The 13,202-nt window shown below is 48.6% G+C and overlaps 2 protein-coding genes and 1 long non-coding RNA gene across 6 annotated transcripts; 1 reads left to right on the top strand and 2 right to left on the bottom strand.

Annotated features, from left to right (window-relative positions):
- Positions 1–2,016: 2,016 nt before the first annotated feature.
- LOC148222448 (2-oxoisovalerate dehydrogenase subunit alpha, mitochondrial-like) lies at positions 2,017–3,391 on the bottom strand. The gene is made up of 2 exons (XM_088171763.1): positions 3,161–3,391; positions 2,017–2,370 (listed from the first exon to the last, which is right to left on the bottom strand). The coding sequence occupies exons 1-2, from the start codon at positions 3,389–3,391 to the stop codon at positions 2,053–2,055; spliced, it is 549 nt and encodes a 182-aa protein (XP_088027889.1). The 3' UTR covers positions 2,017–2,052.
- A 1,580-nt stretch (positions 3,392–4,971) lies between these two features.
- On the top strand, positions 4,972–10,650 carry LOC148222446 (uncharacterized). The gene is made up of 4 exons (XR_015805935.1): positions 4,972–5,370; positions 6,033–6,131; positions 7,672–7,857; positions 10,328–10,650. It is a non-coding gene; the product is annotated as an uncharacterized LOC148222446 (long non-coding RNA).
- On the bottom strand, positions 6,474–9,199 carry LOC148222447 (uncharacterized). 4 transcript variants are annotated; one of them, XR_015805933.1, is made up of 3 exons: positions 9,030–9,199; positions 7,761–7,928; positions 6,474–7,443 (listed from the first exon to the last, which is right to left on the bottom strand). XR_015805933.1 is itself a non-coding variant. In XM_088171202.1 (2 exons), the coding sequence occupies exons 1-2, from the start codon at positions 9,014–9,016 to the stop codon at positions 7,890–7,892; spliced, it is 501 nt and encodes a 166-aa protein (XP_088027328.1). In that variant the 5' UTR covers positions 9,017–9,129; the 3' UTR covers positions 7,612–7,889. The 4 variants fall into 4 exon arrangements, 1 of the variants encoding a protein (XP_088027328.1); XR_015805932.1 differs by having other exon boundaries at positions 8,555–9,140; XR_015805934.1 differs by having other exon boundaries at positions 8,172–9,134.
- Positions 10,651–13,202: the final 2,552 nt, after the last annotated feature.

Raw genomic sequence — 13,202 nt, 5'->3', positions numbered from 1 at the left:
CAAACCCTTGGGATGAAATCTTTTTCTCCGGGAAACATAATTCATCCTATCAGGTGTCACTGAGTCCAGTTTTGAGGAGGCCTTTGGCATTCAAACTGCTGCCAGGTTTCTAAGTGGTGGTTGGTTGTTTCTGCTAGGTTTCCTGCATTATTAGGAGAAAAGAATTCTATGTTCAGGGTAAACATATAAAGAATAGAAAAATAAAAATATAAAAATATAGCTATATTTGTATCGATATAAAACATCTCCAGATTAATCTATATGAAATATAGATTCTAGAATATAAATAATGCAAATAAAAGAATATGTATAAATATGAATTATAAATATGAAAATAGAAATATGAAAATAGTATGTGTTACAAACAAGCTCCTCTTTGTTCTGTTAATGTTCTGTTAGCTGTGGAAAGCTCCCCGTTTTGATGTTAATTGTTGCCGTTGTTCTGGTCTGACTCCCACTCCCTGGAATTGCCTTGCCCTGAACGGTGCCTGGCAAATCAGAAAACCGCAGGTGCTCATGGGACACAACTCAGTGACAAAAACCCCTAAAACCAACGAGCCAGTGTAACACAGAAAACTAAAAATGGCCCTGCCAAGTAAGAAAAGCAGTGCCGGAGATGCCATCAACAAGAAGAACGCTGCTGCCTTGTCACCGTGATCTGAACAGCGCCCGATAGCCATGACAGCCCTGGAGCAGGGCCCGGGCTCTGGGTGCGGCGGCCCTCGGGTGGGGAGGGGGCTTGCGCTGCCCCCCCAGAGCTGAATCTGCCGTGGTTGGCATCGCTCGGTGGGGGGTGCAGGAGACGCGTGGGGCTCCGGCCCGGAGCTGGCTTAACCAATAAAGGCACTGAAACGGGAACTGCTCTCCTTGGCTTTCTTTATTTGGGGGGAGTCTTAAGTAAATGGAAGTTGTATGATTGGTTTTTATTTGATGTCAGGTTGGGTTTTACAGAGAGAATAGAAACAGAAAGATAGACAAAAATGCAATAAATATATACGGACATCAGATTATAAATATATATGCGTATCTAAATATATATAAGTATAGATATGAAATAGAAATAAAAATAAGTACATATATGGTATTTAATATAAATATTATTGTACATATATTGTTATAGTATATTTTAAGATACAATATACATAGTATAGATATATGAATATAAAGTACAGATATCAATATGAAAACTGTAAGTAAAAAAATATATTTAAATAGAGTTCAAAATAAAGGGAGTTTTTCTTTCTATTTCGTTAGAGGTAGGGTTTATAAATAAGACTAAAAATATAAACATAAAAATACATAAAAATTTACACATAAAATAAAAATATTAGGAATATAAAGATATATATATAATGAGTAATAATATTGTATATGTGGTACATCATAATGGAAATTAAATTGAATCTATAAAATACGTATAGGTTATGAACTGGAATATAAATTAAATATTTTTAAAAGATAGAATTCTTTTATATCTAGAGTTGTTTTCTTATAATTTTCATTTGGGATTTTTTTTTTATTCCCATGGACACCTCCCTAAATAAAATCCCTCATTTCCCAAGGAATTGGGGATTTTGGGACAACCCCCCCCGCCCCCCCCACTAAATAAAATCCTTTTTTTCCCATGGATTTGTGGATTTTTTGGGATCCCCCTCTCAAAAATATCCATTAATTTCCCGTGGATTTGGGATTTTTTTAGGGTGTTCCCCAGAACCCTCAATTTTTTTCGGGATCGCTCCCTGAAAAATTCCCAGAGATTTCTCTCCAAAATCCCGCGGATCCCAGGGTCCCCTCCCCAAAATTCCGAGGCTCTTCCTCTCCAAAATTCCATTTATTGGCGGGGTCCGGGAGGATTTTTGGGGGGTCGGAGGGGATTCTGGGGGGTCAGGGTTGATTTTTTGGGGGGGGGTTCAAGGGGAACTTTGGGATCACTTCTGGGAGAAGCTGCTCTGGGATTCCAGGGGATTTTGGGGTGTGTGTGTGGGGGGGTGTTCGGTGTAAATTTGGGAGCGCCCGGGGAATTTCGGGGGGATTTTCCCGGGGATTCCGGGGTCACTTCTCGAACTGCTGGAGCGGGTCGTGCTCCCCGTAGGTCTCCCGGTGCCGCTCCAGCTCCTCCCGCTGCCGCCGCAGCCGCGGGGGCATCTCCAGGTAAAGGTTGGAGAAGAGCAGGTGAGGCGGCGGCTTCGCCTCCCGCTCCGCCTGCTCGAAGGCCTCCAGCACCTGCGGCAATTCCCCAGCTCTGGAATTACGGGAATTCCAGGAATCCCTCCTTTCCCAGCCCCCCAAACCGGCAGATTCCTGCCTCAAATCCTGCGCGGTTTTGCGGGGAATTGGGGTTTTCACTTCGATGAAATCCTGGCGCAGAATCTTGGTTATTCAACCCAAAAATCCCCGTGGTTTTGCATCCCCAGATTCCAGATATTTGCCCACCGCCCACCCACCTCCCCCCCCACCAAAAAAAAAAAAAAAAAAAAAAAAAAAAAAAAAAAAAAATCCCAGCTCAAAATCTTTGGGATCTCTCAAAAAATCCCAGGGCCCCTTCTCCTAAATGCCAAAGCTCTCCTGTCCATGAACACCAAAAATTTCCCTCCCCAAATCCCAGTGATACTTCCCCACAACCACAACATGGCTCCAAAATCCCATAAATTCTCTCCTCAAATCTCAGGATTTCTTCCCCAAAATTCCTAATATTTCCTACCCCAAAATCCTTAAACTTCCCATCCCAGAATCCCACAAATTCCCCCCTCAAACCCCAGAGATTCCTCTCCAAAATTCCGAATATTTCCCACCCCAAAATCCCATAAATTCCCCCCTCAAATCCCAGGTTTTCTCCACCTAGAATCCCAACAATTTCGCTCCCCAGATCCCAGGGATTCTTCCCCAAAATGCCGAGTATTTCCCACCCCAAAATCCTTAAGCTTTCCATCCAAAAAATCCCATAAATTCCCCTCCTCAAACCTTAAGGACTCCACCCCAAAACACCAAATATTTCCCACCCCAAAACCCCCAAACTTCGAAACTAAAATCCCAGCGATCCTTCCCCAGAATCCCAATGATTTCTCTCCCCAGACCCCATGGATTCCTCCCCCAAAATTTCCGAGTAGTTCCCACCCCAAAACCCCATAAATCCCCCCCCCTCAAACCCTAAAGACACCACCTCAAAACACCGAATATTTCCCAGCCCGAAACCCCATAAATGCCCCGAAATCCCATAAATCCGCCCCAGAATGACCATTTTCTGGGAGCTCTCTCTCCAGGCCTGCTCCTGCTGCTCATCCCACCTGCCCCTCCTGCCCAGGTAGAGGTGCAGGCGGGAGATGGGATGGTCCTGCCTGTCCCAGGAATTCACCTCGTCCACCAAGCGGTACGCTGAGCTGTCACCGCTCATGCTGTGGTGGCCAATCCTGGGGAAGAAAATCAGTGCGAAATGGGGGAAAACATCAGTGAGAAATGGGAAAAAATCAGTGAGAAATGGGGAAAAAATCAGTGAGAAATGGGGGAAAACATCAGTGAGAAATGGGAAAAAAATCCATGAAAAATGGGGGAAAACATCAGTGAGAAATGGGGAAAAATGAGAAAAAAAAATCAATGAAAAATGAGGGAAAAAAATCCTTGAAAAATGGGGGAAATAATCAGTGAGAAATGGGGGGAAAAATCCATGAATAATGGGGGAAAAAAAATAGTGAGAAATTGGGGAAAAAGTCAGAGAGAAATTGGGAAAAATCGGGAAAAAATCCATGAAAATTGGGTGAAAAATCCATGAGAAAGGGGGGAAAAAAATCATTGAGAAATGGGGAAAAAAATCCAAGAAAAATGGCGAAAAGAAATCAGATCGGCGATTAATAGCTAATGCGTGCCGATCGATTATATCGGCGATCGATTGATCGCGCCTGCCGAGCGATTGCCAATGCCTGCCGATCGATTAGATCGGCGATCGATCGTGCCTGCCGATCGATTAGATCGGCGATCGATTGATCGCGCCTGCCGATCGATTAGATCGGCGATCGATTGATCGCGCCTGCCGATCGATTAGATCGGCGATCGATTGCTAATGCCTGCCGATCGATTAGATCGGCGATCGATTGATCGCGCCTGCCGATCGATTAGATCGGCGATCGATTGCTAATGCCTGCCGATCGATTAGATCGGCGATCGATTGCTAATGCCTGCCGATCGATTAGATCGGCGATCGATTGCTAATGCCTGCCGAGCGATTAGATCGGCGATCGATTGATCGCGCCTCCCGATCGATTAGATCGGCGATCGATTGATCGCGCCTGCCGATCGATTAGATCGGCGATGGATTGCTAATGCCTGCCGATCGATTAGCTCGGCGATCGATTGATCGCGCCTGCCGATCGATTAGATCGGCGATCGCTTTCCAATGCCTGCCGATCGATTGCTAATGCACACTATTTGCACACTCCTTGCACACCCTTTGCACTCATACAGAGGCAGGAGGTTTCTCAGTTCTGGTCGGGGTTTTTTGGGGCGTTCATTCAGGGGGATTTCCTCAAGGATTGGGACACTCCTTGATTCCATCCCTTGCCTGTCTCCCAAGCGCCACCCTGTGGGCAGAGCGCGGTACTGCGCGCCTGCCTCTCCCAAGATGGCGGCTCGGGTGTCGCTCCCCGACCTTCTAACTCTGGCTGCAAAAGGAGGGTGGCACAGCAAGGAGCCCGCTCGCTCTAGTGGGATGCCTGCGCACGACGCCGACACCGATCCCACGGGTGCGATTTTCGGCGGCGTTTCCAATCGTGCGGACATCTCCTTCAGCCCGCTTCGGCCCGGGGAAGAGGGGCGGGGCCGCCAGCGATGGTCCCGGCGCAGCCCGGGCAGGCTCGGGGCGGAGCCGGGGCTTGGCGAGGCGGGGCACGGAGGTCCCGGGGACGGGACCGGGCGGGGCCGGGGCGGTGCTTTAGGGGCGGTCCCCAGTGGTCCCGGGCGGCACCGGGGGCGGGGCCGGGTGATCCCGGAGCGGTACCGAGCTGTGCTGGGGACGGTGCTGTAGGGGCGGTGCCGCGCCCGCCTCAGGGTGATTGAATGCCCAGAAATCGCCTCCTCTGCCCCGTGCTCACACTGAGCTGCGGGCTGCAGCGTGCTGTCGGAGCTCCGCACACAGCACGGATTTGGGCTTCCCCTCCTCTCAAACCCTCTCCCCCTTCTTCCTCCTCCTCCTCTTCCTCTTTGTCCTCTGTCACTGCTGAGGCTCTGGAAAGAACTGAAATTCTGCAGGGAGAGATGTCCTCTCGTGGCCCCAGGGACTGCCTCGGCACGGGCCACGAGCGCCTCCGGCCCCTGCCTTCTCCTGCTTGAAAAGATCACCTGGAGCCCGAGCTCGGGGGGGTGAAATCAGCTGAAATCCAGGTAACTCTGTCAAGTGCCCCCCAGGGACATCGGCGGGGCTGGGGGATGAGGGTTTGAAACAGCAAATTCTTTGGAATATACACCTGTCCCTGTGCCGATGCTGCTGAGCTTCCTGCCACAGTATATCCCCACTCCATGAGGCGCTGTGAGGTTATGGCAGTGGGAATTGAGCAGGGAATTCGGGGCTATGGGCATAATTCACGGGAGCTAGCAAAGCTGACAGCCAACCCCAAATCGGGGCACAGCACAGAGAACAATCTGTGTGCTGCCCTGTCAGCTCAAGCTCCTGGGCTGGGAAGTATTGGGAGTTAAATGTATGGAATTACACAAATCACAGCAACTGGCATCACCCAGAGGGACAATCCAAGGCCCAAACAATTCCTCCACAGTCCACTCTGGGAAAAACACCCTGTGCCTGCCAGGAGCTCTGACCCTGCTTTTCCTACCAGCTCCTGAGCAGTGTCAGGGCCACCACGACGCCTTTAAAATCCAGATAAACCCCAAATCCTACACAGTGAATAATCCAAAGAAAGTACTGAATTGTTGTCATTAAAAGCTCAAAACTCATTAAGAATTCTATGACAACAGTGTAATGGACTCCCAGGAACCTCATGAATGCTCTCGGTTTCATTTTTGTGTATTTTTACTCCCTCATTTGGCAGCTTGTAAAACTTATCCTGGAATTCAGAGGTCAAGCAGGATCGACTTTGGATTGACCTTCACCTCTGTTCCCACTTTGTGCAAACACAACTCGTGCCCAGGTGGGTGAACTCATCACCTCAGCTTTTCACTCCAGAGTATCCCCTCCTTATTTCCCTGTAGATGAACTCAGATCCACTCCTCACCTCCACTGGTCATCCAAGCGTCCATTCTGTTCCCCACAGGCCCTGGTGGCCCCAGGGAGCTCCCTTGGCCTTTCTCCTGCCCCTCTGCAGCCCGAGGTCGCTACACAAACAGTTCTTGTGTCCCCTCTAAATGACCCCGGGTTTTCTGCTCAATGAATGGCATGACCCGTGCCCACTGCTCATGATTCACCCAACCAAAATCAAGAGCAAATGTTGCTTGGGCTTTAAGAACTTGAAATAACTCTGAAGCAAAAGAAATCACCTTTTTCTCCTGGTTTTTATTTTTATTTTTTCATTTAAGATGCTGGACTTGCCTCTGTGGATGTGTGCTGAGCTCTCACTGCAGGGGACTGTCAGGCCTGAATGGCTGTGAGTTCGTGTTCTTCTCAGTAGGGAATCAGAAATTATTCTTAGACCATAGAATTGTTTTCTGAAACCTTTCCCCTTTCCTCTTTGTGCCTTTGAATTTTTCAGCTGTTCCCTGTTGTCACTTCCCCTGCCTGACTTCTGTGCAGCTCCTAGCTGGGAAAAACTGGGAAAACTTAGGGGGTACAGAGGTGGAATTTTTGGCTGGATTTTTCTAACATTTCTAATTTTGCTGAACTTATTTCCCCAGTGAGAAGAGCACGAACTCACAGCCATGCAGGCCTGACAGTCACTGCGGGAAATCTGACACAGTATTAATAAGTAACCTTTCCTGAGAGCAGTCACCACCCCAGTCCTCCAGCCTTGTCAAATGTTTGCAATGAATGGACCCAAGTTCTAATCCTTAATCTAAATTTATGTCAGCTTTTGTTAGAAAGATACCGGACAGTAAATCATACAAGAGAATTTAAAAATTGCACAAAGAATAACAGGCCCAGACCAAACCCAACCGCCCCCATCAGTGCTCCACCCCAATTTTGGGAGAAACAGTGATACAGTTTATAAATACTCTCCTTCCACACTATTCAGTCCTTCACCGCACATCCCCAGAGAGGAGTCCCTCAGACCTTGCTCCCCTGAACACCAGGAGAGCTGGAGTTTCACCCAGATCCCACATTCCCATGGCAGTTAATCCCAGCAGGGAGGCAAAGAGGAACCCTGCATCCTCTGACATAGCCCACAGCACGGGCAGCACCAGGAGCCCTCCAGGCTCAGACCTCTGGTGCTGAAGCCTCTGGGCTTTGGCTGATCAAACACCACAGCTCTTGGCAAAGATGCCAGGAGAGTCGTGATTCTTCCTGTCCTGAAAGAGAGGAGGAAAAGAAAATTAAGTCGACTGCAGAAGGATTCCAGCTCTCAACTTCTGCTCTGATTCCTCACTCTGGGGTTTTATCCATGACAAGTGACACCAATTCAGAGTGCCCTTTTCCAGCATTTTTATTCCTAACTATTAAAAGGATGCTCATTTCTCTTATTGTATTCTTTGCTTAATTTTATTAGAGGCATTTTCATCCCAGACCCCACTTGTCAGTTCTTCAATCCTTTAGCACTGGACTTGGCACAAAGGGATACCCGTGGTGCTGCATCACAAGAAATCCCAAAGAGAAACCCCTTCCAAACCTGACGGAGAAAGCTTTCAAGGCACTCCAGAACACAGACAGCTTTTCCTGCCTTGTCAGGCCACACCAATTCTGTCCCATCCACCTGAACTGTGCAGGTGAGGAAAAGGCTTTCCTTGCTCCTCGGGAATCACTGTCTGAGACCACAGATGTCCATCCTGGGCAGCACCTGGAAACAACGTGGGAAAGGCAAAATGAGAGTGTTTTCTATCAGAAAATTACTACTACTAATAAAAATAACAATCAGAACTTCTGGACAAATTTAGTAACATCACTTTGATATGAGAAATACAGGCCATGCCCATCCTTGTAGCCCAGGTGAAAACAGGAAGGAGAACTAGAGGAAAAGCAGAGTCCCTTATTTGATCTCTGGACACAAACTGAGGCCTTTTCCCTGTGAAACCAAACTCACCCTTCCAGGGTTCCTGAGATCAGCTACGAGGAGGCTTTTGGCACTCCAAGAGCAGCTGGGTCACAGCTGGATGCGGCTTGGGTCTGGGAGACACCGTGCTCCTTCTGGAATTATAGCACGCAAATGCCTGCTCCTGGCCCCAGGCCCGGAGATAAAATCTGTGGGGTTTTTCCCTGTGCAACATTGTTCACCCCTCCCAGGTTCCTGAGATCTGCACAGAGGAGGCTTTGGGCACCCCAAAGGCAGCCAGGGTTACAGGTGGGGGCAGCTTGGGGCTGGGAGAAATCCTCATCCATTTGGAATTTTATCAGGCAGAAACCTGGCTGGGTGCACAGGTCTCTGGACACGACCAGTGGCCCTTTCCCCTGTGAAACAAAACTCACCCTGCCAGGCTCCTGAGACCACTTAGGAGGAGGGGTTTGACTCTCCAAGAGCAGTCGCAACGAGAGATGCTCACACAGAAGGCCATGCAGAAGAGGAAACGAGCGCACCCGCAGCCCCCCAAGGCGCGCCCCAACGCCCCAGACCCGGCACCGCCAGCTCGGGCAGTCCCATAAAGCATCCCCCGCCTCCGCAGCGGCGGGACAGGCGGGGCCCGGGGTCCCGAGGAAACCGAGCGTGCCCGGAGGCGCGGCAGGACGGCAGCGCAGCGCCGCCTGGCGGCGGAGCAGGAGAGCAGCGCCGGGCCCCATGGCAGTATCGGTACCCGTGCGCCCCCTGCTGTCCGCGGCGATGCAGCGCCCGATGCCGAGTTCCACGCCCGTGCCGCCGAGGGAGAGGGGCACCGCTGGCTGGGGCCTCCCCGCCGACACGGACAGAAGCCGAAGCAGAAGCCCCGGTGCCATTGGCGGCCCCTACCCAGCGGGCCGGGCTCCGCACGGGCCCGCGGCCCCGCGCGGTATCGGGTCGTCCCGCTCCCGTCTTCGTCGCACCCGGCCCTGCTCCTGGCATGAAGCGCGTCACCGCCCCGCGCCGTCCCGCCCCCCGCGCGTCATCGCGTGCGTTCGGCGGCCCGCCCCGGGGGCGGTGCCGGGGGCGCTACCCGGGGCGGTGCCGGGGCAGTGCCGGGGGCGGCACCGGGGGCGGCGCCGGGGGCGGTGCCGGGGGCGTTCCCGGTCGCCGTGCCGGGGTAGCCCGGGGAGCGGTTCCGGGAGCGGTTCGGGGGGCGGTGCCGATTGCAGTCCCGGTCACTGTCCCCAGTCCCCGTCCCCAGTCCTGGTCCCGGTCCCAGTCCCCGGTTCCGGTCCCCGATCCTGGTCCCAGTCCCAGTTCCCCGTCCCGGAACCCGATCACGGTCCTGGTCCCAGTCCCCAATCCCGGTCCCGGTCCCTGTCTCCAGTCCCCGTCCCCGATCCCGGTTCCGGTCCCTGTCCCAGGTCCCCGTCCGCGATCCCGGTCCCTGTCCCATTTCCCCGTCCCGGTCCCCGATCCCAGTCCCGGTCCACGTCCCCGATCCCGATTTTCCCCCCCCTTTCACATTGATTTTTCCCCCGATTTATCAATGATTTTTTTCCCCATTTTTTTCCCATTTCTCACTGATATTTCCCCCCATTTTTCAGGGATTTTTTTCCCCCATTTCTCACTGATTTTTTTTTCCCATTCTTCATGGAGTTTTCCCCCCGTTTTTCACTGATTTTTCCCCATTTCTCACTGACTTTTTCCCCATTTTCCCCCATTTCTCACTGATATTTTCCCCCATTTTTCATGGATTTTTTCCAGATTTATCCCCATTTCCCACTGATTTTTCCCCATTTTTCATGGATTTTTCCCCCCCCCCGTTTCTTACTTATGTTTTTCCCCGATTTCTCATTGATTCCCCCCCCCCCCCCCCCCCCATTTCGCACTGATTTTTTACCCATTTTTCCCCATTTCTCACTGATTTCTTTCGCCATTTTTCATGGAATTTCCCCACCCATTTCTCACTGATTTTTCCCCCATTTCTCACGGATTTTTTCCCCACTTTCCCCCATTTCTCACTGATTTTTTCCCCCATTCTTCAGGGATTTTTTTCCCCATTTCTCACTGATTTTTTCCCCATTTCTCAATTAACTTTTCCCCACTTTTCCCCGTTGCTCACTGATTTGTTCCCCCATTTTTCATGGATTTTTTTCCCCATTTCTCACTGATTTTTCCCCCCCATTCTTCATGATTTACAGGATACTCTATCGTGAATGGAAAGCAATTAAAGGAAGGGGGGAGGTTACCAGCCACCTGGTCAGCTCAGACAGCAGAGCTGCACACGCTTGTGAGAGCCTGTGAATTATAGCAGGACAAGACATTAAATATATTTACTGATTCTAAATATGCATATGCGGTAATACATGCATTTGGAAAACTATGGGGAAAAAAAGAGGTTTATTAAGCTGCAGAAGAAAGAAGAAAATAATTGGTTTACAAGGGATGGCAAGCAGTGGATACCAAAAGCTCTAGCCTTACAATTGTTAAAACAACTTCATTAAAGGAGTCGTTCTGTGCCTTCTTTGGGGTGAGGAAAAAAGGCTGAGGGGGGCTCCGACGTGGTTTGGGGCACCCCAAGGTCCCTGGGAGAGGGAGCCGGGCTGCGCTGGAGGAGCAGGTGAGTCGGGCATGGGGGGGGGTCATGGTGGGTGCCAGAACATTGAGAGGGAGGGGTGGGTGTAGAATGCATGAAAAACAGAACCTTAAAAAATAGCTAAATATAGTCTAAAAGGAATGTTTTATTGGCTTGTGTTTGGCTAGAGGTAGGGTTTTTTTATAGATACTGTAAATAGAAAAGATAAAGAATAAAAATATAGAAGCAAATATAAGAAACCAATATATAAATATATTACATTACATTATATTATGTTATGAAAATAGAAATATATAAATATTCAGACTTTAAAAGGAATGTTTTATTGGTTTTTATTTGGTTAGAGGAGGGTTTTTTGAAAATAATATAGGCAAAAATATACAAATATGCAAAAATAGATACTGACATAAAATTATTATAACTATATATGCATATATATATGTAAGTATAAATATATAGAAAAAAATATAAATATAAAATACATGTATGTAGTATGTAATAGAAATAATTTATCGATTTTAATATGTTCTATTAAATAGTATGTTATAATAGAATGTAAATAGCATCTAGTATATTAATATACTAGTAAAAACTACATGAAATAGTATATAAATATAGAATACACAATATAGACATATAAATCTACAGATATAAATATGAAAACTAAATAGAAAAATATATTCAAATAGAATTTAAAATAATCGAGTTTTTTGTTTCTATTTGGTTAGAGGCAGAGCTTTTAAAGAAATAATATTAAAAACTATGAACCTCCAAATATAGATGGATATAGATAAAATAGAAATAACATTAGTAATATAAATCTATGTATATAATGAATAATAAAATAATATTGTATATATGATAAATAGAATAGCAATTAAATTGAATATATGAAATATGTCTAGATTATGACTAGAAATTAAATATTAAAAAATAGATGATTTATATATATAAAAGGTTTTTTTTTCATTTGGTCAGAGGCAGGGCATTTTTAGTTTGGGTCGGGGTTTTTTTGGGGCGTTCATTGAGAGGATTTTATGACGGGTGGGGACTCTGGTGCTTGGAACTCTCTCCCTTCTCTGTCTGTCCCTGACAGGGCGGCAGTGCCGGGCTGAGTTGGGCGGCAGTGCTGCCGCCGTGTGGACACAGGCGGGTACTGCACCGTGCCCCTCTCAGGATGGCGGAAGGGCCCGCGGGCCGGGACCCAGCCGTGCGGCAGCGCTCAAGATGGCGGCCTCTCTAGGACCCCGGCGGATAGGCGTTTACATAAAACGCCTGTCCGCGCTCGCCGGCGCCCTCACGCCCGCGGCACCGGGGACCGCGCGGCCGTTGTCGGCACGCTCTGACACGTCCGGGAAAATTGTCGGCGAGCGGATCGGCGTCGGCGATGTAATCAGGCATCTTATGCCTACACACCGGGGTCCTGATTTTTTCCCGCCCTTTCTGCCGCCATTTTTGGCAGGTCAGCCGGGGTGCCGCCCGAGCCGCCATTTTGAGAGTGCGGACACACTCAAGATGGCGGCCTCTCTAGGACCCCGGCGGATAGGCGTTTACATAAAACGCCTGCCCGCGCCCGCCGGCGCCCTCACGCCCGCGGCACCGCGGACCGCGCGGCCGTTGTCGGCACGCTCTGAAACATCCGGGAAAATTGTCGGCGAGCGGATCGGCGTCGGCGATGTAATCAAGCATCTTATGCCTACACACCGGGGTCCTGATTTTTTCCCGCCCTTTCTGCCGCCATTTTTGGCAGGTCAGCCGGGGTGCCGCCCGAGCCGCCATTTTGAGAGTCCCGACACGCTCAAGATGGCGGCCTCTCTAGGACCCCGGCGGATAGGCGTTTACATAAAACGCCTGCCCGCGTTCGCCGGCATAAAAATAAATATGCATAAATATAAACATAGACATAAACATGCACAAACGTTAACCTGCATAGATATAAACATAAACATAAACATAAACATAAACATAAACATAAACATGCAAAACAATAATAATAAATATAAATAGAAATAGAAATACAAACATTAATAAAATCAGTGAGAAAGGGGGTAAAATCAGTGAGAAATGGGGGGGAAAAACCATGAAAAATGATGGAAAAATCAGAGAGAAATGGGGGAAAAATCGGTGAGGAATGGGGAAAAAGATCAACGAAAAATTGGGAAAAATCAGTCAGAAGTGGGGGATAAAAATCAGTGAGAAATGGGGGGAAAAGTCGGTGAGAAATGGGGAAAAAATCAGTGATTAATGGGCGGGAAAATGCATGAAAAATGGGGGGAATAATTCAGAGAGAAATGGGGGCAAATATCAGTGAGAAATGGGGGGGAAAATCAGGAAATATCCATGAAAATTGGGGGAAACATCCATGAAAAATGGCGGAAAAAATCAATGAAAAATGGCGGAAAAAATCAGTGAGAAATGGGGAAAAATGGGGAAAAAGGAGTGATAAATGGGGGAAAAAATCAGTGAGAAATGGGGAAAAA

This window comes from Sturnus vulgaris, chromosome 11, assembly GCF_052056855.1.
Source record: "Sturnus vulgaris isolate bStuVul1 chromosome 11, bStuVul1.hap1, whole genome shotgun sequence".
Classification (NCBI taxonomy): Eukaryota; Metazoa; Chordata; class Aves; order Passeriformes; family Sturnidae; genus Sturnus; species Sturnus vulgaris.
This window is presented reverse-complemented; position numbering and strand designations above follow the sequence as displayed.